The sequence below is a fragment of the Lepisma saccharinum genome, chromosome 5, assembly GCF_977018435.1.
Source record: "Lepisma saccharinum chromosome 5, izLepSacc3.1, whole genome shotgun sequence".
Lineage (NCBI taxonomy): Eukaryota > Metazoa > Arthropoda > Insecta > Zygentoma > Lepismatidae > Lepisma > Lepisma saccharinum.
This window is the reverse complement of record NC_139233.1, coordinates 55,500,848-55,528,775: the sequence shown is the minus strand read 5'-3', so window position 1 is coordinate 55,528,775 and position 27,928 is coordinate 55,500,848. Positions and strand designations below refer to the sequence as shown.

Genomic DNA, 27,928 nt, shown 5'->3' with positions numbered 1-27,928 from the left:
ACACAATCACTTCTGGTATAAGTACCACTGACCCCACAATAACTGGTCAGTAGGCTGATGCAACCACTCACAATCAGTAATATCATTGCAATGTTGAAGATTAACATAGAGAGAATCTATTAAAAGACAGTCAGAACTTGTTAAGAGCATACCGATAACAGAGGAAAAAGTTTATAGAAGAGGACTGCACACTGATATTACATGACCATCATTCAATAAATAGATTAACATTTCCAAGACATATCAAAACAGCTTTAAAAACATTCTATAAATATCAATAGTGAAATTCAAGCACAATAGTGTCACCTGTTGTCACATTTTAAACTTTACTTTCAGTGAATTACAAATTTTTACAGGTGAGTCTACTTTACTTTCAGTGAATTACAAATTTTTACAGGTGAGTCTAAACTTTCTGCCACTAGTGTACATTCATGGAACAAATATGCTTGAAAATTCACTACATTCTATAGAATGATAAAAGTTCTGTGTTACTTGCAAACAAACATAATTATAAATACGGAGAAACTAGTACTCACTTTTATCTTCTTTTTCGATTAATTTCAGTGGCCACAGCTTCGCGGATAAAAGTGAGTACTAGTTTCTCCGTATTTATATACTACCGCGGCTCTCTTTTTCCAATTATGAAAACATAATTATCTTATGTAAATTTATAGACTCACTGCCCATTCACAGCTGTCTTTAATTATGTTTTATTAGGTCTAGTATTTTATACAAAGGACATTCAAGCCACAAGAAATACCAATGTTGACCTTGCACAGACTGTACCTCAATACCTTTTAATGCTGTGAACTGTCAACTACAAATTACACAGAAAACATTGGTGTTGACATTCTGAATAGTAGACATGCCCAGCTATTTAAAACAAATGATTTTGAAGAGAGCATTTGCAAGAAAACAAATTTATCTGTAAAGTAGATATACTTATTTGCAAGTAACACAGAATTTGAATTACCAGTATAACAAAAGTGAATAGAGTATTACCATATTTACTCATGTACAATGCACACTTTTTTCCAAAATTTTTGTCCCCAAAAACTGTGGTGCGTATTATGCATGGAATAATTTGGACAGCCAACATGAAACCATTCAGGATCATTCCATAATTTTGTGACACTTTCATTGATTTTTCATGTTCATGGAACCCTATCATGTTATACAGGGTGTTCCGAAATGAATATCGGGGTTTCAATGAAGTGTATCTTCTATTACATATACATTACAGAAATGAAACATACCTTAAAAGGAAAGGTAACTCAAACAGTTTTTGTTTCTACTTCGCAGGTGATGTTTCGTAACTCCGCCGCAGCACGGCGCTAGTAGTAAAGATGGAGATGACTCCTGAGCGTAAAGCCTTTGTCTCTTGGAATTCGCAAGGTGTAACTCAGCAATTGGAGCGCAACGTACTTTTCGGCGGGAATATGGATGTGATCCCCCATCGGATAACAACATCCGAAGATGGTACAACCAATTTAAGAATACGGGATGCCTGTGCAAAGGGAAGAGCTCCGGAAGACCATGTCTACCAGATGAGTAAGTGAAACAGGTCAGAGCAAGTTTCGGTCGGAGTCCCAGGAAATCTGTAAAGCGGGGGAGTCGAGAACTGTCAATGCCGTCCACCACTGTTTGGAGGGTGTTACGAAAGAGATTGCACATGAGGCCGTACCGTCTACATCTGTTACAGGCCCTAAAACCTGAAGATAATGTGACCCGTGCCAACTTCTGCGAAAATGTACTGGACATGGAAGATGATTTTCTTACAAGTGTGATCTTTAGTGATGAAGCCTCATTTCATCTTAGTGGACGAGTGAATATGAAAATCCACACCAAACAGTGCAGCACATGAGGGATTCGCCAAAAGTGAACGTCTTTTGTGCTCTATCCAAAGAACAAGTGTATGGACCTTTCTTCTTTGTGGAAAACACTATCACTGGTACTGCGTATTTGGACATGCTCCAGCAATGGTTCTACCCTCAACTGGATCGTTACCAAAAAAGAAACATCATCTGGCATCTGCTCCCACGCTTTCATCGTGAAGTATGGAATTGGTTGAATGCTGTTTTTCCCCAACGATGGATCTGTCATTATTGTGAGGATGCCGTGGCTCTTCTGCAATGGCCCCCCAGATCTCCCGACCTCACCCCCTGCGATTTCTTTTTGTGGGGGTATGTAAAGGATAGTGTATAAGTGCCACCGCTACCTGCCGACCTCCCTGAATTGCAACGCGGGATTGATGCAGCTGTGGAGTCTGTTTCAACAGACATGCTAGCTTCAGTGTGGGAAGAAATTGCTACAGACTAGATGTGTGCCGTGTCACAAGGGGATCCCACATTGAACACTTGTAACTTGTGACAAAAACTGTTTGAGTTACCCTTCCTTTTAAGGTATGTTTCATTTCTGTAATGTATATGTAATAAAATATACACTTAATTAAAACCCCGATATTCATTTTGGAACACGGTGTATATCGTTGTAAAGCTTATAACCTGCAGTTTCTCAATATGGCAACAGTATTACATTCAAGATAGTGACACTAATGTGAAATGCGGTTGAAATAATTTCATCACAAAATGAAGGAACGTTCTGATTTTTATGGTACTTCGGATGAAAGAAATGATAAGGAAAAAGAAAATAATAATTAAAATGTATTACTGGCCAAATAATATATATATATATATATATATATATATATATATATATATATATATATATATATATATATATATATATATATATATATATATATATATATAATCAAATAAGGTAAAAGGAAACACTCACCGGACAGTAGGAAAATTCAAAATTTTCGCTAATTTATAGCATCATCGGTGTGAGAAGAAACAGAAGACGGAACCTGAAGTTGGGGTCCTGCAGAGTTGCCAGGTCCCCATTGAAGAAGAAGCGGTGCGTAGAACGAAAAAAACACTGTTTCGTCACCAGGCTCGTCGTAAACTGTGAGTGTGTAGGATGAGTTGGGAGGGAGGGCGGGAGGGTGGGTGAGGGTTGGGCATTACTGGGTGGCCTTGTTCAGGCCAGGTGGAGTGGTTGCACTCATGGCCGATATATAGGCCCTCTCCCATCTTTTGCGAACAGAGGTGTTGGCTGGTTGGGGTAGGAGGTGGATGATCGCTACCCGGAAGCAGTCGTTGAAACTGATGTTGTGGTGGTTGGTGTGGACGGCGACAGTGAAGTCAAGGTTGTGGGTGGAGGAGCGGTGGTTATTGATGCGGAGGTTGAGGGCCGTTGATGTTTCCCCCAGGTAAAAATCACCACAGATGTTGCAGGTGAGGATGTAGATAAGGTTTGAGGCATGGCAGGTCCCTTTGGGATGGAGGGTAAATTTGCCAGTGGCCGTGTGCACCTGGAGGGTGTGAGAAGTGATAAGGATGGGACAGGTCTTGCACCTGGGTCGGTTGCATTTATGGGCAGGGGGGTGTTGGATGTGTGGTGAAGGAGTGTTGTGGACCAGGATGTTTTTTAGGTTAGGGGGGCGTTTGAAAACCACCCTGGGTTTGTCGGGAAATATGTTTTTGGTTTCGGGATCACTGTGGAGGATTGGGAGAAGAGAGTGCAGTGTGTGCCTGATTTTGTTGAGGTGGGGATGATATTGGGTGATGAGTGCAGGTGGGTTGGTGGCAGCAGGTTTCTTGGTGGTAGTGGTATGTGAGGCAGCTCGTGATATTTGCTTGGTGACCAGGATGGAGGGATATCCACGGTTAACCAGGGCCTGGTGTAGGCGGAGGTTATAATTCTGGCGGGAGGTGGGTGAAGTGTTCAGGCGCTGTCCCCTGAGGGCCAGAGAGAATGGAATTGCTTTTTTGGTGTGGAACGGGTGGGAGCTGGAGAAGTGTAGGTATTGCATGTGGTTGGTGGGTTTTATGTGGATGGAGGTAGTCAGGTGTCCTCCCTCGATGTGCACGTCCACATCCAGGAAGGTGATCTGGTTGGGGGAGTGTGTCCAGGTGAATTTTAGGGAACGGAAGTGGTTAAGTTGGTCCAGGAAGGCTGACAAGGATGGTTCTCCATGTGTCCAGAGCATGAAGATGTCGTCGATGAAGCGGAGCCAGAGGAGGGGTTGGAGGGGTTGGGTAGCCAAAAACTCTTGCTCAAGTTGGCCCATGAAGAGGTTTGCATAGGATGGGGCCATTCTGGTACCCATGGCTGTACCTCGGATCTGTAGGAAATTTTGGTTTTCGAAGGTGAAGTTGTTACAAGTGAGGACAAGGTGGGCTAGGTGGGTCAGGAAGTTGGTGCTGGGGTTGTGAGGTTTGGGTCTGCTATTGAGATAGAATTCTATGGAGCGGAGGCCATGGGAGTGAGGTATGTTGGTGTAGAGGGAAGTGACATCAATGGTGGCAAGGATGGTATTTGGGGGCAATGGCGGGAGGGTGCAATACCTACACTTCTCCAGCTCCCACCCGTTCCACACCAAAAAAGCAATTCCATTCTCTCTGGCCCTCAGGGGACAGCGCCTGAACACTTCACCCACCTCCCGCCAGAATTATAACCTCCGCCTACACCAGGCCCTGGTTAACCGTGGATATCCCTCCATCCTGGTCACCAAGCAAATATCACGAGCTGCCTCACATACCACTACCACCAAGAAACCTGCTGCCACCAACCCACCTGCACTCATCACCCAATATCATCCCCACCTCAACAAAATCAGGCACACACTGCACTCTCTTCTCCCAATCCTCCACAGTGATCCCGAAACCAAAAACATATTTCCCGACAAACCCAGGGTGGTTTTCAAACGCCCCCCTAACCTCCAAAACATCCTGGTCCACAACACTCCTTCACCACACATCCAACACCCCCCTGCCCATAAATGCAACCGACCCAGGTGCAAGACCTGTCCCATCCTTATCACTTCTCACACCCTCCAGGTGCACACGGCCACTGGCAAATTTACCCTCCATCCCAAAGGGACCTGCCATGCCTCAAACCTTATCTACATCCTCACCTGCAACATCTGTGGTGATTTTTACCTGGGGGAAACATCAACGGCCCTCAACCTCCGCATCAATAACCACCGCTCCTCCACCCACAACCTTGACTTCACTGTCGCCGTCCACACCAACCACCACAACATCAGTTTCAACGACTGCTTCCGGGTAGCGATCATCCACCTCCTACCCCAACCAGCCAACACCTCTGTTCGCAAAAGATGGGAGAGGGCCTATATATCGGCCATGAGTGCAACCACTCCACCTGGCCTGAACAAGGCCACCCAGTAATGCCCAACCCTCACCCACCCTCCCGCCTTCCCAACTCATCCTACACACTCACAGTTTACGACGAGCCTGGTGACGAAACAGTGTTTTTTTCGTTCTACGCACCGCTTCTTCTTCAATGGGGACCTGGCAACTCTGCAGGACCCCAACTTCCGGTTCCGTCTTCTGTTTCTTCTCACACCGATGATGCTATAAATTAGCGAAAATTTTGAATTTTCCTACTGTCCGGTGAGTGTTTCCTTTTACCTTATTTGATTTTTACTTAGCCCTTTTGGCCCTCCTTGCTTTTATCCATATATATATATATGTATATATATATATATATGGATTTCCTCGGCTTAGTGAACTATACGGTCGAGATGAAATTCACATTAAAAAATAAAGAAAATGGTTTCATAATTTTACATGACAAAATACGAGAAGTTCAAGTTTTAAATTTCTATGTTGCAAAATTGCTGGCATAAATATGTATTCACATTTGAGTACTTAAGGAAAATTACCAAAATCGAGTATTAATGCACTATATATTTAAACAAAATTGAACAATGAATTAGACAAGTTCACACATAAATTCTGTACATTCTTTAGTATAAATTTGTACAATGAAGCATAAATATTGCTTTACATCAACCTTTTGGCATATTTCAGGTTTATCTTTACTTTTATTACTTCAAGTCAAATTGTTTCTAAGAAGAATTACTTCCGATCTTTCGCAGATTTGTACGTCGTAATTCGGCAAGAAATGCTCGATAATCAATCGGCGAAAACCAAGACGAAATATGTAAATAATATGTTCAATTCACTTTCCACATCCCAATTAAGCACTTTTTGTACATTTACGAAATAGGCCTTTCATTTAAAGTATCTACATGCATGTATAATATTTATTCGTAGATTCCTTATAAAACGAAGATGGCTGCCATTTTATGTGATTCCAGCCGGTCACCAAATTTATGTCCTTTGGACCTTTTACGCCTTTAGCGATGAAGTTTCAACTTTTAAAAGTAAACATAATACTTATCTGCGCTGATATGCTTTAAAATATCGACGGATCTTCCCTTTTAATCAAATTCTTCAAATTTCACTTTCCGAAACATTTTTGTGACTTCTCGTCAGTCCAAGATGATCTTTTAGATGAAGCAGTGTCTCCGAATCCACACTGTTACAACTTTCAGCACAGAATACAAACTCGCGAATATTTTTCAAATGACAATTTTTGAATTATACAGATATTATGCATGAAAATGCATGTAAAATAAATTTGATACAATAAAATAGATATTACAATATTCTATCACATGTTTATGTATTTTCTTTTTACCTTTTTCAGTAATTTTTAGTTTTACAATTTTGGTGGGAAAAAGGTTATTTACGCACAACTTAGATTTTTCCCTTTATGTGAGTTGGCTATGTTTCACAAGTTTAGGATTACTTCCAAGTTTAGGATTACTTTTCAAGGCGCTCATTTTAACAAATCGTAAGTTTTTGTCGAAAATCAACCAAAATTAATTTTAAATGGTTTGTACATGCTAATAATACATTTTAAATACATGTTTGCGCCCATATAACAATAAAAGAGCAAATAAAAGCTATTGAAACCAAATATATTTGTGATTATGCATAAATAGGCAATTTTCGTGATACTTCACTAACCCAAATTACATCGTTGAGATATAAAACATTTTTAAATACGTGCAATTTACATACGTACTTCAATTATATCAAAGCCAAAGTGATGCAAATTAATTTTCTACAAATACAAACTACCAAATACGACCTCAAATTGTAAATTTCAAGTAATAAAATTATTTTATTTTTCACTTTATGATGGTACTCATTCTGATACCGTCATACTGGCGCCCAATGGGCTTACCCACGCCAAACTATAAATTACAATTTACTAAACTTGTAACAACTTTTGAAATCAACATACGATATGTTATTTGCAAGAAAACAAAAATTGCTAAGAGTGAAAAAAGTACCAATACAATGCCAACATTATATGGCAACATGCTTATAACCTATATATTAAGAAACTTTAATATGTTTCTGAGCTGAACTATTATTAAAGACCATGGTATAATGTTATATTAAATTGCATGAAAAATGAAGTTCAAACTTCAAAGTTATGGTGAAGTTCAATAGCATATCAAGTATTAAGTGTCAAATGACAAACAAAAGCAAAGATTAATACCTTGACACATTTGTAGCTACATCATTACTAGTAGAGTGAGCTACAAAAAATTATACATTTACACTATGGTTAAATGAATGCAAAACATGAAATTATTATAACCTATTGTTTATATGAGAGAATACCCACAAACTTCACCACTCATTATATGTTAACAAACAAAAGACACAATATTGAAATAAACAACTTGCAAAGTTATCATATTACCAGTTTGCTTGTTTAACATTTAACATACATGTACACAAAATATTTAAATTACATTTGACTCAACACTACCAACATATGTGTTTCATATATCATATTAATTATTATGAACGAAAACATTGTTGAGAGGAAATTCACACTGCTGTGGACGTGAGAAAATTTTTGATTGAAATTTTAGTCAGTGTTTTTGGAGTATACTTAATGTCAACACTGCATACACTGCTATCTTCATGTAGCATGACCATTCATCAGATGCGAATGATACTAATTTGAGCAATCAACACACCATAAAACCAGGTACTATTCAGTATTTGATACTTTTCATGGAGTCAATCTAATATTCCAATACTACCCATCTGCCTAGTACAAATAATGTCTTATTACTCACTTAATCCAATCATACAAAAAGAAACTGCTCGAGTAAGGTTTCAACTTTTGAAGAAAATGTACCATTCAATATCCTATGCTAATAAAATTATACACTTTTCATATTAAGTTTTTTTGTCAACCTTCGCCATTTAGAATAAAATGGTTAATACTCAATAATATTGACAAAAAATATTAATAACATTTTTCATATTCAGTTTCTTGAGTGGCACTATAGGACTTACTTATTGCCTTTTACGTGAACCTACCCCAAGTTTTTATGCTCTATGGCATAACCGCATGTGCAACGAGCTCGGATCAACTCATGGATCACTATGCTTACATATTGCTACATTATGTGAGTATTTGATTCAGCTTATGAAATCAAAATACTCAAAATAATTCACATTAAAATTAGCATTTGGATTTTTGGTACCATTCCCTAGGTGTCATAGTTTAAAACTTGAGTAACTTGTCCCTTGGACAAATATAAGTGAAACTGTATGCTAAGACAGATCAACCAACACTACTAATAAAGTGTGACATTGGTGTACTCATTTGTTTTACATTATAATAAGTATCTCACTGTCCATGAGGTAAATCCTAACAACTAAATTTATATTATTTCTAATAAAAATGTATTTAAAGTACGACCATTTGTAGGCCAACAAAAAAAAATATTGAATAACTATAAGAGTTACTAAACACATTAATATTTTTATACGAGGTATACTACCAACTTTAGGCCAACCTCATTAATGGTAAGTTTGTTTCAAGAACAAACTATGCACACATCTGTAATGACAGATGAAGAAATATCATTTTTTTTCTTGCATTGTTTGATCAAGTATATGTTGCACCACATTTTTATGTGTGCTACCTGCATCTAGCAAAGTGTTCAACCAAGAAATTTTCTTGTCCTTGGAACATTTCCACAGTTTTACATGTTCAATAGCAATGTTTTCCTGAAGAATCCCATCACTGCAACGTAAGGCAGATATACGAGAGTCACCAAAGTTTTTTATACACAAGTAAGGACCTTCATACAGAAAACAATATTTTTTAATTGGATTATCATCCATATCTCTTTGTCTATTTCTGATAAAAACAAGATTTCCAGTAGAAATGGATATTTTATTTTGGTGTTTACTATTTAATTTGTTTAACTTATTGGATCTAGCTGCATGACTTTTAATCTGAGCCATAAGCAGTTTATCATTCCATAACTGATGTGTACCATCATCAAATATGACATTTCCTATTTGTAGGTTAGGTTCTTTATTTAACCTTAACTCTATCGGAGCGAAACCAGTTTGTGAGGAAATAGTATTGTTTAACCAATGCAAAGCAATGGACACTTGCTGGGGCCATTTAGCATGGTTATCGATGCACAATACTCTCATTAAACGGTTAAGTTCCGAATGATACCGTTCAACCATGTTGGATGAAGGGTGGTAAGGTGGAGTAAACATAAGTTTGACACCATATTCTTTCATTTTAGTATTAAAAAGACATGAACGAAACTGTGGTCCATTATCCGAAATTATTTTTTCTGGAATACCTAGATGTACAAAATATACATGGCACAATTTGTTCAGTACCGTAACAGCGTTGCTGTTTGTCACTGGATATGCCACTAAATATCTGGATGCTGCATCCAATATAGTAAATAAGAAGCGTTCACGTTTAGGACCCATGGTGAATGGACCTTGTAAATCAATGAACAATATTTTCCCAGGCTTGTCGGTAATGTGTACTTTGGCTAAATGCTTAGACGGATGCTTATTCGGCTTAGTGCGAATGCATAAATCACAGTCTGCTACATATTGTTGTACATCTTTCTTCATACCTTTCCATTGGAAGTATCTATATATCTGAGAAAGTGTACGATTAGCACCAAAGTGTCCCGATAAGTCATGAAATTTATTCAATATTGAACCTACTAATGTAATTGGAACACAAATTCTAATTTTTTGCACGTTATGAAAGTCTCTAACACACAAAATATTGTCCCTTAGTAGATAACGATCATTCCAAGTCCTACTTCTTGGATTATCATTAAGTATTGAAGAGTGCAAAATATATTGCCTAATTTCCTTCAATTCATCATCCTTTTCTTGGGCTAATATCAAATCTTCTATATCAATGAAAGGTTCTACTATTTCCTTAAATTGCAAAGAATTTACATGATACAAGAGGTCTTCTTGCATCGGAAATGTCCTACTTAGAACATCAGCAATTATATTTTCCGACCCTTTACAGTATTGTACTTGGAATGAATACTGTTGTAATTGTACAAACCAACGAGTTAAACGTGCATTCCAAGTGTGCGCCGTTTCTAACCAGGTAAGTGCCTTATGGTCAGTTATGATAATAAAATGTCTGCCTTTTAACAGAGAACAGAACTTATCAATAGTAAATAATATTGCTAAAACCTCCAATTCTGTAGAAGTGTATGATTTTTCATAACTTCTGAGCAATCTACTGACGAAACCGAGAGGTTTGATGTTACTATCAATCAGCTGATAGCAGTATCCTGCAACACCTATTATTGATGCATCAGTTTGTACATAAAAAGTGTGTAAAAAGTTAGGAAAAGATAAAAGTACTTGTTCACTAACTTTATCTTTTAATGTTTTAAAAGCTGTAGAAGCTTGGTCATTCCATTGCCATTTCTTACCAGCTTTCAATAAGTCATACATAGGTTGTGCTATGATGGCATAATTTTTTATGTATTTACTCAACCAATTAAAACAACCTAAGATTTTTTGCAGTTGCTTAACTGAATTGGGCACAGGCAGATTAACAATAGAATCTACATACTTATGATCTTTTTTATACCCCTGCGAAGTAATAATGTGGCCCAAAAATTTAATTTCCGATCTACAAAACTCACATTTTTCAAGCTTCAATGTCATACTAACAACATTACAAATATATCCTATTATCATCTTAGAAGTATGAGGTATACTACCAACAATGGGCTAACCTCAAATGCATTGTATGATAAACAGAATTATCGAAATGCATTCATTTTTTGAAGTGCACGAGGTATACTACCAATTATAGGCCAACCTCATTAGCACTGAATGAACAAACTGATAATATTTTTCAGTTTTACAGTTTGCTTTTGTGGTTAATTTATTCCAGCATTGAAACTGTACTGTATTCATGACTTAGCATGTCAAGCTACATAACTTATAGCTACACAATCCACAATTTCTCAAATTAAGATATGTACCGATACTGTCATATTGAAAGTATTCTGGTTAACCACCAGTATCTAACATTACATGTACGCAATAAAGCTATTATGCTAAACTGCATGTTTCATATTCACATACTAACAAAATTATGTATGTTACATGACATACCTTTTACCAACATGTACAATCCCTAAGAGTGTACACCATTTTCAGTTCATTATTCTTTAATTCTGAACTTAATCCTAAACGATAAACACTATGCATGTTACTCTGTTTACCCCTCCAAAATTTATGTCACAATCAGGTAAAATGTAATAAGACATGACTGCACCTTGCAACAATGCCTTCGTTAAGATACTTTAAAGGTAAGTTATCCGATGCTTAAAAGTAAGTCTACGACATTACAAGTGTGAAGTTAACTTTAACTTCATGACACCATTGCGACGTCTTTTGCGTACATGTGTACGATGCATGATCAAGCATGACTTGACACTCAACGCACAAGAATGAGAGGAGAACGCAAAGAATGTATCAAGAGAAATTTGTCTCCTCCATAATTTCAAACATTTAGGTCTGAACCTTCTTTTTCTTACATGTTTAGGATGAGTTACTATTTTTCGTTTTGCCCCTGTGCGGTTAGACAAAACATACTTAGTTGTAAATTTCAGTTTTACCTTAATACACCTTTTAAATCTATGTCTCAACAGGACTTTCGGTAATTTACGAAAAGATAATACCCTGTTCATCCTCTTACAAAATCTACCATGCAAACAATTCTTAAGATATTCACAAGTATTATTCACTTCAGGATGAGTACTTTTGTTACAGCACATTGTTTTAATGTCGTTTGGTACAAAGTCAGCATTCAAACTAGTGCTGTGACTGAGCACATTTTGTTTGAGATTACCATAATCTACACTTTGTTCATTCATAACTACAAGAGTGTTGTTCGTAAGATTTTCATCATTGGAGTGAGAGCTCAATGTATACAAGAGACCTCTCTGCGAGTTAACAGCAGAGTTCACTAAACTAAGACTTGTGCAGATCAAATCAGGTGTACAGGTCTTATTTACTGTAGACATATTACTTACTTCTAAATCTAAAAATATACTACTGATAAGCTGTATGGAGATATCACTACCATGTTTCATATCTGCATCATGTGATCTGAGTATTCTTACCATACCATCATGAACATAATTGTGTTTTGCACTAAAATTCCATAAACGATCACCAACTGAACTGTTACAAGTAACATCGTACACTAACATGCATGCGAGACCTAAGCACCTTGCACTATAACTATAATTAAAGTTACATGCATTTTGCTGAACACTTTCAGTTCTCAAGTTCACACGTGACCTAGTTACGTTAACATGTGGAATCTTAGATTCTAACTTATTTTCTACATACTCAGTACGTGCACAATGCGTAAGTAGGTTAGGTAGATTATTCAAAAATTCACTCTCATGACTTTTGCAAACATCACCAATGCGTGCATCATCCTTATGATAATTGATATCACCAACAGTTTCTGAATTAGTACTTGCACCTAAAACATGTGTGCTATTACTGTAGTTAGGTGGTACATGAGTAACTCTAGGTTGACTTTCACTTTCATAGTTTCCGACACCCACATTTACTTCATAGTCAATAGCATGCAAATCTTTTACCGATTTGTCATTTCCACCTATACCTTCATTTCTAAATTGACTTATTTCCCTTTTAAGATCTTTGAACTCCTTGGTATGAGTCTTATATGCTTCGGTTAATGCATTCAAAGTTGTGACTACCTTTTTATTTTGATCTGCTTGTATTTGCAAAGCAGTCTTAATTTCTCTATTTTGTTCTGCTTGCACCTGCAAAGCAGAGTAAATTTTACTATTTTGTGCTTGCAAAGCAGTGACTAATTTACTATTTTGTTCTGCTTGCACCTTATTTTGTGCATTAATCAATCCTACTATGTCCGCCAGTGTGATATTACTCTCAACTGTTTCCGGCATTTTTAAATATTGGAACAGACTAGCAAGTTAAACACAAATTTACAACATTAAATAATTTTTGACAATTTAGCTCTTATCAACTAAGAGACAAAATGAGTCTCATAATCTATCTATCACGACCTTCTTTCCTCGGCTTAGTGAACTATACGGTCGAGATGAAATTCACATTAAAAAATAAAGAAAATGGTTTCATAATTTTACATGACAAAATACGAGAAGTTCAAGTTTTAAATTTCTATGTTGCAAAATTGCTGGCATAAATATGTATTCACATTTGAGTACTTAAGGAAAATTACCAAAATCGAGTATTAATGCACTATATATTTAAACAAAATTGAACAATGAATTAGACAAGTTCACACATAAATTCTGTACATTCTTTAGTATAAATTTGTACAATGAAGCATAAATATTGCTTTACATCAACCTTTTGGCATATTTCAGGTTTATCTTTACTTTTATTACTTCAAGTCAAATTGTTTCTAAGAAGAATTACTTCCGATCTTTCGCAGATTTGTACGTCGTAATTCGGCAAGAAATGCTCGATAATCAATCGGCGAAAACCAAGACGAAATATGTAAATAATATGTTCAATTCACTTTCCACATCCCAATTAAGCACTTTTTGTACATTTACGAAATAGGCCTTTCATTTAAAGTATCTACATGCATGTATAATATTTATTCGTAGATTCCTTATAAAACGAAGATGGCTGCCATTTTATGTGATTCCAGCCGGTCACCAAATTTATGTCCTTTGGACCTTTTACGCCTTTAGCGATGAAGTTTCAACTTTTAAAAGTAAACATAATACTTATCTGCGCTGATATGCTTTAAAATATCGACGGATCTTCCCTTTTAATCAAATTCTTCAAATTTCACTTTCCGAAACATTTTTGTGACTTCTCGTCAGTCCAAGATGATCTTTTAGATGAAGCAGTGTCTCCGAATCCACACTGTTACAACTTTCAGCACAGAATACAAACTCGCGAATATTTTTCAAATGACAATTTTTGAATTATACAGATATTATGCATGAAAATGCATGTAAAATAAATTTGATACAATAAAATAGATATTACAATATTCTATCACATGTTTATGTATTTTCTTTTTACCTTTTTCAGTAATTTTTAGTTTTACAATTTTGGTGGGAAAAAGGTTATTTACGCACAACTTAGATTTTTCCCTTTATGTGAGTTGGCTATGTTTCACAAGTTTAGGATTACTTCCAAGTTTAGGATTACTTTTCAAGGCGCTCATTTTAACAAATCGTAAGTTTTTGTCGAAAATCAACCAAAATTAATTTTAAATGGTTTGTACATGCTAATAATACATTTTAAATACATGTTTGCGCCCATATAACAATAAAAGAGCAAATAAAAGCTATTGAAACCAAACATATTTGTGATTATGCATAAATAGGCAATTTTCGTGATACTTCACTAACCCAAATTACATCGTTGAGATATAAAACATTTTTAAATACGTGCAATTTACATACGTACTTCAATTATATCAAAGCCAAAGTGATGCAAATTAATTTTCTACAAATACAAACTACCAAATACGACCTCAAATTGTAAATTTCAAGTAATAAAATTATTTTATTTTTCACTTTATGATGGTACTCATTCTGATACCGTCATAGTATCCTTACATGACACTTCTCTGACATGGCTTGATATTCCGAGCTGAAAACGACAACCTGAGGAAGGAAGCAGTAAAGCTTCCGAAACGTCGTCCACGTAAGAATACATACTCACTTGCGTAAGTAGACCAATTTGAATACTCTAACGTATTTTTGTTTATAGATAGTGAGTAACACGCACGAAACCAATATGTAATTATAAATTGCAATGATGTTCAAATACCAGTATTAGTAGGAACCAGTGTAAGAGTAACAGAATCAAAATTAATATTGCTTTAAAGTGATATCCATTAAGCCTAAAATAATAATAATACATTTAGTGTAGCACATGAATGTAATACTTAATTTATATATTAATACTATTGCCTTTTTGATTATTTCTGTCACTTTTCTACTCACTACATTAATTTGGATGAAAATTGAAAAAAAAATAATAATAATGAATTCTATAAGTGGAAATGTACACTGCAAGTTGAAAGGACTTGAACCTCGGATCCCTGGCTTCACCGGAATTCACAGTCCATTAACCAGTATGTCATAGAGATCATTCAGTCAATAATGCTGATGGATTCTTTCTTATGAAAAGATATTGCACAATACTTAACTATTTTGATTTTAGCAGTCTGGCTTTCAACTTCCTTACTTCAACTAGCTTCTTTTAGTTTTATATGTTCAAAACTACATGCACAAAACTATTATGAGAAATGGTGAAATCACAGAATTTATGGATGATTTTTCATGTAAAATTTTTGTCAGGAAATGTACAACTAAAATGATCTTGCTGATAATGTTTAGAATCAACCGTACTGCTGATATTTAATCTCTTCTAAAGTTATCAAGACAGATTTGAAAGTGTTACAAAATCACAGGAACTCTTATTCTCTCAAGTGAATTTTGCATAATTTACAGGATAATTAAAACTCCACGAAGCATCATGCAACGTTTTTCCAGACCTTGCAAAAGGCAAAAATGACAGAAAAGTATCTGGTATCGGTAAAGAAATTCCAACTGATACTTTGCAATACCAATTCCAGTATTGGCAGATATCACTACATCAGCATTCATATCGGTTTCACCTTACTTTTTATTAACCCTAACATGGACTGCTGAACTGAAGACCTTGGGAAGACACTCATTTGCAGAACAGAAATGTCGTCACAAAAACAGAAACCATAGAAGGTACAGTAGAAGAGGTGAGACAAGAAACTCTCCCACCGATGTGCTGGATGGGAAACGCGGCAAGCGCATGCGCGAACTTCCCCTATCGTGCACACAGGCAGGGTTGCCGAACGTCTTAATGTTGTGTGAGCACCGAGAAACAATGCGATCGACTTGCCTGTCTTCATTTAAAGTGTGTGTTTGTTTTGTGTGCAGTGTACTTGGTAGCATGTAAGCTTGCATTTCAGAGAAAGCAAGTAAACTCGGTGGACGGAAAGTAATCCACAGCCAAGGGCGAGAAATTGTATATAATGTCAATGCATTTATGAAAGACCAGGTGGGAGTTCGTATGTCCGAAAACCAGTTGCAAAGGAGGGTGGCTCGCGCATGTGGTGTTTCATTCAGCAGTGTGAGAAGAATTGTACTAATAGAAAGTAACGCATGCACTACGTTGAAGAAACACTTTCATACGCCCCATAGAACACGATCTCGCCGCAAAATCAAAAGTCATATAGACGAGTTCGATAAGTGTGTTGTTAGGCGTGTTGTGCACGAATTTCACCTTACGGACGGGGAAGGTATCCGAAGGGTTTTGAAACAAAGAATAGAGTTCCAAGGCAGTGTCTGGTGTGTGCGCAAGATAATACGTGACCTAGAGTTTAAGTGGGAAAAGCAGAAAATAATAGACAATTGCTTATAGAAAAGGACGAAATAAGAAGTTTACGTTCATCGTACCTCAAAGCCATAAAAATCTTTCGTCGACAAGGACGACCCATTGTTTACGTTGACGGACTTATTTTCACAGCTCGACAACAAAGAAAGAAGCTTGGGTGGATGGAACCGCGGCTGCCGTCAAAGCACCGGTGTCTAAAGGGCAACGTGTAATTGTTGTACATGCTGGCGGTTAATGTTCAAATCTGGAAAATCTTTTGGCGATTAATACCATGATATGAATGCCAATTTTTTTATTATTATTATTTGATATATTTTATTTTACTTCGCGTTTTGTACCTCTTGGCTAATTTGCGAAGATGGGGATGAGTGATGAAATGATGAAATTGATGAATGGACATTTACAAACAACCATGACCGAGCGGAATTCGAACCCGGGACCCTTGGCGTCGCAGCGCGATGTGCTAACCACTCAGCCACAGGGTCCGGGAGAAGTTTATCACAAATTTGACACGAAACAGTGTTGTACCTCTTGGCTAATTTGCGAAGATGGGGATGAGTGATGAAATGATGAAATTGATGAATGGACATTTACAAACAACCATGACCGAGCGGAATTCGAACCCGGGACCCTTGGCGTCGCAGCGCGATGTGCTAACCACTCAGCCACAGGGTCCGGGAGAAGTTTATCACAAATTTGACACGAAACAGTGTTGTTGTTGTTGACAACGCCTCATGCCATAACGTACAAATAAATCCTGCGCCTTCTTCCTCCTCCCGAAAAGACATTATGATTCATTCAGTGGCTCGTTCAAAACAACACCCCCTTTGTGGATGGAACCGCGGCTGCCGTCAAAGCACCGGTGTCTAAAGGGCAACGTGTAATTGTTGTACATGCTGGCGGTTAATGTTCAAATCTGGAAAATCTTTTGGCGATTAATACCATGATATGAATGCCAATTTTTTTATTATTATTATTTGATATATTTTATTTTACTTCGCGTTTTGTACCTCTTGGCTAATTTGCGAAGATGGGGATGAGTGATGAAATGATGAAATTGATGAATGGACATTTACAAACAACCATGACCGAGCGGAATTCGAACCCGGGACCCTTGGCGTCGCAGCGCGATGTGCTAACCACTCAGCCACAGGGTCCGGGAGAAGTTTATCACAAATTTGACACGAAACAGTGTTGTTGTTGTTGACAACGCCTCATGCCATAACGTACAAATAAATCCTGCGCCTTCTTCCTCCTCCCGAAAAGACATTATGATTCATTCAGTGGCTCGTTCAAAACAACACCCCCTTTGACGCACACCAGAATTGTATTCCTTGGTGAAAATTAACAAACCCCGTTTGAAGATGTTCAAAATTGATTCCATCTTAGCAGAACGCAGTCATTCAGTTGTATGTTTACCACCACACCACTCAGATCGTCTTGCTTAGTTTTCTTGTGTTCTCGTTCTGCGTAGACATTTGACCCGTATGCACTGCCAACCCTGCTTCTGTGCGTCCTTCCCCTACGTATGGCTTGGGCGTGAGGCCGCGAGGAGTTTCTTGTCTTACCTATTCTACTGTACATAAATAATTATTTTTCATGCACAATGGCTGTGGTTACATAGAGTCAGTAAGAACTGGACAAAAGAAGGTTTTTATTTTGTCCGTATTTATGAACTTTGCAGCATTAGTTTACCACTAAATAGGAAAAAAAGTGTCTCTTACTTGACAATTCCAAAGCCTAAACTGACTATGATGACAAGCATTCTGGCCAATGTCCTCTTCCCACAAGAAACTAATTCGGCTAGCAGCACAGCGCCTTTCACTGAGTAGCCTGTGGAGTTAATACTCTGGTACTCAGCATAAAATGTTGCCTAAAAGAGATAGAAAAATTATCACATAACTAAGTAAGGTTATCCTATGATGATGCTTAACTCTTGGAAGGCAAAGGCACACAAAATGATTACGTGTAAGAAGTGAATTCAACCATGTGCATGTTATGAATTTTAAAAATCAACTTCACTTAAAATTGTTCAAAACAAACACACACAAACTATAGAAAAACATTTTTATATAGAATGTCTCCTAAAAGCTTGTTCAGTCACTTTATAGCAATCATGAACCAAATATGTAAAAAAGTATACAAACCTTTTCTAACATACCCAGAAGTATGACTCCACCAATCCAAAATTGAATTCGTAAAAGATCCCTCCACTGGCAAAAGGACACTATTAGCCATGCCATACCATATATGACATAAACAAGGCACATGGCACCATAAAACTGAAAAGAGAAGATTCTCTGGAGTATTGGCAGTTTAATAAACATCTTTCCACATAAAAATTAAATTTCCCCTACTAGGGACATCTGGGACAGCAGTAAACAGTGCAGAACAGTAGGACATATACCTAGGTATGTGATTATGCATGGTACCTACCATAATTAGCTAGCTTGCTGGTAGACTGGTAGTACTTATCGGCCTATCATGCTTCTTTCTTTCTGGAGATGAGCATTGAACTATTATCAACAAAACTTTGCACAGTTGTAGGAACACACTAAGAGTACTACATTTATTATTATTTTTATATTGGTTAATTGCAGGGGGGCATTTTTTTTTAATTAAAATTTAAATTTTCTTCTATTTCTAGCTTTTTTCCCTTCCCACAAGATTTTTCTGACAGAAAATTGTTGGAAACAACCATTTCACTTGGATTCATGTAGTTGTCAAATTTATTCCATGTATAGTATGCAGGACACTTATTTTTGGGGGGAGGGGATGGGGGTAAAATAAAAAAAAAGTGAACATTATAAATGTGTAAATGCGGTACTGTATGTATCTTGAATATCATTCTGCACATGCATTAACAATGCAGAATCTCTCAAAAAAAAAAAAAAGGTGTTGTATAAGTATGCCTTCAAATATTTTCATTTCACATGATATTTTCATTGTGCCTAACAGGCATTATCAGTTGATAAAATTCAGGACTTCATGCATTTTAGATCCTATACTAACATATGCAAACAACTTATCTAACATAAATTTAAAATATAGTGGTTCGGACACCACTTTAAATTGTAGGTCAAGTCTCAATTAGCTTTACTGTGTATATAGTGAACTTAAAACATAAAAATCAATCAATCAATTTAAAAAAACTAAACTTACTTTAAGAAATAGAGGTAAGGTAAAGTTCCCTGTGCATATAGCACTGGAAGACACATTTGGGGGTTGTGGGGGGGGGGGGTTGTGGGGGGGGAAGGGGGCCCACATATTCTCGATCTTGGCCATTTTGGAGGTGATGTGATCAGCATCATGCTCCGGCTACCTTTACCCCTAAGGTTGCACCAAGGTACACATTGATTTGGGGTTGAGTGAGCCTGAGAGCCACTTTATGCGGGGACAGGCCGGAAAAATTCCGACCTTAGATCACCAACCCTAGGAATCAAACCCACCGCATGGCAGTCAGATGCTCTATGATTAGATCACCAGAGAATTACTATAATGCTTTTTAACCCTCTGTAAAACCCACAGAGTGCTGCCTTTTTTTAAATTTTGAATTATTTTCCTTACCAGCGAAATAATGGTCGGGAATGCTCTAGGTAACTTATCTTCACTACTCCTCCGAAAACATAGAGGCATTGGCACCTTTTTTCTGTCATTCTTTCGGTTGCTTACATGCCTCTGAAGTGAACGGTCCCCCTTTGGAGGCACAGGGGCACTCAGTACCGCGCGCGGGAACGTTTCATATCTTAAATCACAGTACGCCGGCCATAAATTTGGGGGAAATAAGAAGAATAAAACCATGGTACGTTGTTCGGAATGCAAATTATTTGTATGCAGAAACCATTGCAGTACCCATACAAAATGTCGCACTTGTCAAAATAACAATATTGAAAAGTGACAACATTAGATTCCTTTCATTTGAGTAAGTATGTCTTTTCTTACGTATACCTCATAAGAGTACGGGAAACAAATTGAGTTTTGAACATCTTAAAAATATTTTGTAAGTTTCTTCGAGGTGTGTTTTCTACATTTGATTGCTTTTTCTGCGAGTAGTTGAGATTTGGACTGAGAGTTTTGGAACAAAGACTTCCTTTCTACGCCCATAAAAGTTATAAGATTTCAATTCAATTAAAAAAATACATTAAAAATGTTTGAATAACTAATTTGAAACTTTTTGAAAAATATGTCTAACATTTTTGGAAAATACTTTGATAATTTTGTCAATGGTGAGTTAATTTTTTAGTGCCTTCATTATATAGCAAAGTTATAATTACTTTTAGAATAATATTTTGGTGCATTTGCTTCAAGAGTCTATGAGATACTTTCATATTTTTTTTACTTTTCTTTTAATAAAAATGTCCGAAATGGGCGTGTGTGTGTTTATGTATATTTCGGCTGATTTCCAGTAGGTACTAGTGTAATTCAACCTCGATTTGCATCCACAATTGATGTAAATAACAATGGTTTTGATGAGGCAGCACTGAGTGCCGTGCGTGGGACATTTGTGCTGCAATGAGGACGCGGATGTGCGAAGGGTTAAGAAAGGTTTATAGAACAAAAAGATTACTACCAAGTGAAGAAGTTGCAAAAAATCTATAAGAAATATAATTGTTCAGAAATAATTTACTAGAAAAGGTGTGATGATAAATTCTCGTTTAATTACTTGATAACAATTGTTAGATGAAGTTGAAATATTGTGTAAAAATAATATTTGACAAAAGCACAAATAAATATATATTACTACGTCTATTGTCACATGAACTTATTGGCAAAATACAAAGTAAGGATTCTGTTTATACTCACAGGCAAAAGTGGCCAATCGGCTGCTGATAGGTATCCATATACTCCTTGCATTTCAATGTGAACAGAAGCATTGAAACCTTGGTTGCCTGTTATAACCAACATTAATAAATACATGCCATCAACAGGAACACGAACTATGCATGCTTTGCCAGGCTGAAAAATGCAAGTTGCACATTAGATACGTAAAAAACTCATACCTTTGTTTAATAATAACACTTGCTTAGAAGTAGGGCCATGAATTTATGGTAAATAAACATTCATTAAAGCAGTAAAAAGTTGCTATACCAGCAGTATATAGCAACAGTAAAATAATAATAATAATAATAATTATTATTATTCTTATTATTATTATAACTGGGGTGTACAAAAACGGCTGTAAATAGATACACACTTCATCAATTGTGTATGTGGATAGTTTGGATTAATTTAATTACACATGCCACTTTACACCTATTCACCCATTCAATGAGCTACACATCTGAAATGGAGTCTTGTAAGTTTCTGATCTAATTTAGTAGTATTTGGAAAAAGATGTTAACTTTGTGTGAAAAAGAAGCATTTTGTGACACTTTGTGAAAAAAAAATTATGCATATTCAGCACTGTCAATTATATTATTTGCATGATCCTAAAAATTAAATCAGTTTATCACATTTTGCATTTTCACACTTCATGAAAACTGAATATCCCTACATATAAGAAAATATGACAATGGGTGTGTTTCATTTTAAAAAGGAGCAACAATAGATACAGTGGAACCCCAATTTTATGTTCCTGGATTTTACATTTTTCCCCATTATACATTTAATTCTGATGGTCCCAACATAGCAAAATGCTACAAAATTTTCCTCGATTCTACATTTTCCTGAATTTTAAGTTTTTTTCAAATCGGTCCCCTGAAAAACGTAAAATCGAGGTATCACTGTCTTAACCATATCTGACAAAACGGCACAGAAAAGAACACAGTTCTTAAAAAATATAATATCTGCAATTCATGATGAAGGTTGTGCGAATTAATCACAAGTTTAATATATATATAATATTAACTTACGTTTTGTGAGTATATAGGTAACTCCTGCAACTTTTCGGGAAGCAACTGCTCCCTTCCTCAGGCTGCTCACGTTATATACGAACCGATGGTTCGACGTGGTTATGATTTACACATAACCTAAACGTGAGCAGCCTGAGGAAGGGAGCAGTTGCTACCTGAAACGTCGCAGGAGTTACCTCGATACTCGCAAAACGTAAGTTAATATTATATATATACAGTCAACTCTCGATTCTACGACCCCGGGTATAACGACCCTCTCGAAGTAACGACCCTTTTCCTGGGAACCATGAAAAATTTAGAAAAAGACAGAAAAATTTGAAAAAAAAAAGTTGAAAAATTGAAGGAAGTCGCCGAAAAATGCGTTGTTTTTTCCTCCACTCATTCCCTTTACGAGCGCTCTACCGCTCACAATTAGGTCTGAACTAAAAATAGACACCACCACACCATGCTTGAGTGATATCCAATAGCACTTGACCTCTGCCCTCCCCTCCCTCAAGTGCACCAATTTTATCCCGCACCCGACTGCCGCTACCCAACGTGCCAGGCTTGTTTTGTCACGCTTGCTCTTGGATACGCCAGAAGAGAAGATCGAATGTGCTTGGATGTTATTTTAAATCGACTTGACTTGTTTCCTTGTCCTAAGAACTGCTGAAAACTCGCGGGGAAGGGTGGGAGCAGCCCGAAATGACTGCTGGACTTGCAGTCTTTGCCAATGTGTATGGCAGGTCAAGCTCTTTCATCGATAAATACACCACCTTGAGAGATAAGATCGCAGGAATGTTCGAAAATACAGACGTGTGGCGCCTGGAAGTCTGGCCCGTCTGTCCAGCTCTGACCTAGAGTTCAGCAGGTTCCCGTGAGTGAGCAACTCTCGGCCTTGTAGCCGACAACTTCCGGTAACCGCTTTCATTCAAAACGTGTTCTTTGTTCCCTGCAACACTTAATAAAAAAGCGAAACTGTTAGAGATAATCAAAACCACATACGTGAACTAAAGATCGTCAACCCGCTTAATGCGTTGTCATCCAGGTTTCCACAAAAGTTTACTTCGCTCTTACGTGCATCATCATAACTCCAGTTTCCCACTTCATACGTTTTCCTAATTGTGTCGATGTCGTAATATCTGCCAAAAAAGTGTTCCGTTGGCTGACTGACTTCTCCCTCTTTTTCTATCAGCAAACGTGGGGGGGGGGGGGGGGATGCAGATTGTTTCAGCCACGATTTTCTTGCTGATGCGGGCTGATTACAGGCGAGGGTGGAAAAGGACCCACCCTCTTCCTTTCCTTTGACGTCTAAAATGGGGTAACCAGTTCTGGATATATTCTTGAAAACGAACAAGAACCATAGAACAAGTAAAAAAAAGGTGACCCTCTACCCTTTCCCCAGCTCATTCTCCGCTACTGGTGTGCACGGCAATGTTGATAATTGCAGAATTCAGTTGTTTTTTAAAATTTATTTATTATATATTTTTTTTAATGCTGTTGTCTGCATAGGAAATATTGCCCGTATTATTGTCTGTTGCGTGGTAAAACGTAAAGCAAGGGTCATTTCTTTCTTCTTTACACTGCTGTTAAAAGTTCCGTCTTCGACAGTTGCGTTCTCTTTAAAATGCTGGGACTTTTCTCTTCGGCCACCTGTTGCTCGAACTTCCAGCCGGTCTCCGGTCTCCTTGTTTTAACGATGCAGCTGGCGCCAGTGTTTTGTCTAGCGTGTGCAAAGCTCTTGCTTGCCGATAAGAGCGATGACTCATCCAGCGCGAAGAAAAAAGTTATTGTTTTGAATCTCGCAAAGCTGTTTTGATTTGACGATAACGAAATTCGATCTCCAGAAAGCAAAACAAGAGTTAAAATAACTTCATGTTCTGCGCCTTCTGATAAGCAAAACGTAAATTTAATTTACTTTTCTTCAGAACCATTCATGTGGAGGAAAAAAAAAGAGTGTTCAATGTAGGAATGGTCGCCGAGACCGATTAAAAATACATTATTCAAGGGGAAAGCGTTTGGAGGGGTGGGTGTTTGACATCGAGAATACTCCTAAATCCAACATAAAATGCGAGTAAATAACGATCTACCATTTTGATATGTGAAAATGGGCCGTTTCATAAAGCTTGTTTTCAGTTCATTTTATGCTGATGGGCTAATCGGGACTAAATATAGTTTAAAGTGAAATTCAATTCCAAACCCGAATGATTATCAACTGCCACGTTGTTTAATGACCTGTCCTACAATACGCATTGGGTGAAAATAGATCGCAAGTTGCGCATTTCCTTTTTCACGCTGGATTACAATGCAAGTCAAGGAAGGTGTTTGGACTGTTCCCTTGAATGGGGAAGGAGGGTGAATGAAGTTGGTTGAAGCAAAGAAAAGTGACTTTTTTTTACGATGTATTTTACACAGTCGAACCAGAACGAAAATTACAGCCCTGCCTTTATTTTTTTTTGTCTGGTACCTAGAGAGGTTGTGTTGTTTCTCCCAAGAGATCTAATCTTACCAGTTAATCTTGTAACAGACAATGCTCCAATAAACCCATATGAAATCCAACATTCATTCTGCCCGATTATCTCCCGACTTTTGCTGGCACCAGTCTGACTGGTGTCAAGATTCTTCGAGTTTCGCTTGCAATAAGGGAGAGATTGTTTTCCTTTCCATAGGTCTCAGTGGAAACGGGTTTCTCATGAACTAGAAACGTAAGAATTTCCTGGAAAAGCAACGACTGTGCACAATTGAAACAAAGTAACATTATTTTAAATTCTCTTTTGTGAAAACTTTTTCATGTTCTATTTTCCTTCTCACAACATGCATCCTGTGCATAACAGGTTGTATAACTACCAGGATAAATGGTGTTACCATCTCCTAGGCATCTTTGTGTCCGTTTGAGCTCCCTTTAAGCTGAAAATTGGTGCAAATTCCAATAATGACCCCTTCGAAATAACGACCCTTTTCCCGGGAACTGTGAAAGGTCGTTGAATCGAGAGTTGACTGTATTATAATATCTGCACAAATGTGTATTTGGATATCTCTTATTTTGAATCATTTTTCTGCCACATGTCAACCATTTCACACAACCCCTTTTTGCATGTACCTCTTACATTTTCTCTCATCATGTGGCCTCACCAGAAGGCAGGGCAAGATTTGAACTTAAAACATCTTAAAATGTAAAAAAAAGAAAGTAATTTCTGGTAAAGTTGAAAACAAGAAAGTCGTTTTCCTGTCATGCTCCATACTCTTCCTCTTCATCATTTGAACCTTTTAACATGGTTTTAAGTTCAAATTTTGTATAGCCTGTTGATGAAGACAAGTGATGTAGTGAAAGCTACGTGGAAGAGGTTTGTGAAAAAAGTGGCCACACTCGTGGGTTTTACTTCTTTTATATTTACTGGTTACGTGCATATATAAGAGAGTAAATAATGTAAGTAATTAGTAGTTTGAATATTGTCCAAAGTTCCTATTCGGTTTCTGTGAACAGATTCATATCCTTGCAGTACAGAACTTTCAGGGTAATGTAATTATTATTCATGATTGGGAAAGGAGAGACGCGGTAGTATATAAATACGGAGAAACTAGTACTCACTTTTATCCGCGAAGCTGTTTTTTCTTCTTTTTCGATTAATTTCAGTGGCCACTGCCACCATCCTCGTTGGAACTTGCTGCGCTGTTGCTTGGCGTGCGTCTTTTGTTCGTAGTTCTCTGGCTGCCGTTAGGTGCGCTGTGCGTCTTGGTGCGTCGTCTGCTATTTCCGGGCGATAACTGCTGCAGTAGTGGAATCCAAGAGTGGTGCGCTTGCCCGCTATCGATGTTTAGTTCGTGCGGGAAGTGCATTATGGCGTGCGTTTCCTTGATTTTGGTGTCTATGAGCGTGTGGGCAGTGTGTTTGACTCGAACCTTTTGAATTTTATGGCTATTGTATTTGATATGTCTAGCAAGACCAGTAGTGGGTTGGGCTTTTTTCGCATCTGCTAGGTGCTGTTGGATTCTTTCATTTACAGATCTGATGGACCTGCCGATGTAATGAGCCTTGCATTCACACTCTGCATCGTATACACCTGGGTTGTCAAGGGGGGAGAGGAAGTATCGTTTGTGCTTGTTCAGTTTATCAGTTATTTTGGAGTTGGGTTTGTGCGCTACTTTGATGCCAAATGGGAGAAGGGCTTTGGCTATGCGGTTGGAAGTGGTGGGATGGTAGGGGAAGGCAAACCATTTATATTGGTCGCTGGGGGTTGGTTGTGGCTGGGTTGCTTGGGGATGGGTTGATTGTGGTAGGTTAGGGTGTCTGACCTGTATTTCCGCCTTACTGCACCAAGTGGAAAGTTGTGATTCAGTGTAGCCATGTTTCAGGGCTATTTCTGTGATGGTGGCTATCTCCTCTCGCAGATCCTCTTCTTTGCCACAGTAGGAGAAGGCTCTTCGATAAAAGTTTAGCCACACATTGGCTTTTTGTTTTGGGGGATGGCTAGAGAGAGTATGTATGTACTGGTTGCCTGCATCCGGTTTTCTGTAGACGGTGGATGTAGACCAAAATCAAGGAAACGCACGCCATAATGCACTTCCCGCACGAACTAAACATCGATAGCGGGCAAGCGCACCACACTTGGATTCCACTACTGCAGCAGTTATCGCCCGGAAATAGCAGACGACGCACCAAGACGCACAGCGCACCTAACGGCAGCCAGAGAACTACGAACAAAAGACGCACGCCAAGCAACAGCGCAGCAAGTTCCAACGAGGATGGTGGCAGTGGCCACTGAAATTAATCGAAAAAGAAGAAAAAACAGCTTCGCGGATAAAAGTGAGTACTAGTTTCTCCGTATTTATTTGTAATTATTATACGTAAATTTTGCCAATAATTGACTATTTCTCATACTGGTACATACCAGACTACTATGAATTCCAGCAGCAACAGCAGTTTCCTTTGCTGTACCCTTCTTTGTGGCATCTTCCTGCAATAAAAGAAGTAAATATTTTTTTAAGTACTTTCATTGAAAATAAACTCAAAACGTGTAAAGAACATCCAACAATGAAAGCAATTGTGACAAAGGTCCAGTCCATAAGCATGTCTTGAACAAATTACAGGTTGCAAAAGTTTATTTTATTTTATTGAAAGTTTGGACAAACTCCTCAAGTGTCTTTTATGGTGCTGTTTGTGAGTTTTTTGTTGCTTTTAACATTTAGGTTGCCAGCACGTCACATAAAAAGTTTTTTACTGTTTTTTCTTTCCCCTCCTTAAGCACACACAACCTGTGTAATGACCTGCTATTTGGCATGTGAGAAACACACACACACACACAGTGTATAATGTATTCATTACAAATTTATGTACATGGTTGAGAGGAAGAAAAAGACTCCGTACAATAACACAAAAGTAATATTAAT

At 37.6% G+C, this 27,928-nt stretch overlaps 1 protein-coding gene across 2 annotated transcripts in view; it reads right to left on the bottom strand.

Moving 5' to 3' along the window:
* LOC145987835 (transmembrane protein 87A) overlaps positions 1-27,928 on the bottom strand; it is an 84,178-nt gene that overhangs the window by 33,338 nt on the left and 22,912 nt on the right. For both annotated transcript variants that reach the window (XM_083122574.1, XM_083122575.1), the window contains 4 exons: positions 27,430-27,495; positions 21,513-21,665; positions 18,857-18,991; positions 18,434-18,582 (listed from right to left, as the gene is read on the bottom strand). In XM_083122574.1, the coding sequence (XP_082978700.1) occupies positions 18,434-18,582; positions 18,857-18,991; positions 21,513-21,665; positions 27,430-27,495 (503 nt within the window). The remainder of the gene's footprint in view (positions 1-18,433; positions 18,583-18,856; positions 18,992-21,512; positions 21,666-27,429; positions 27,496-27,928) is intronic.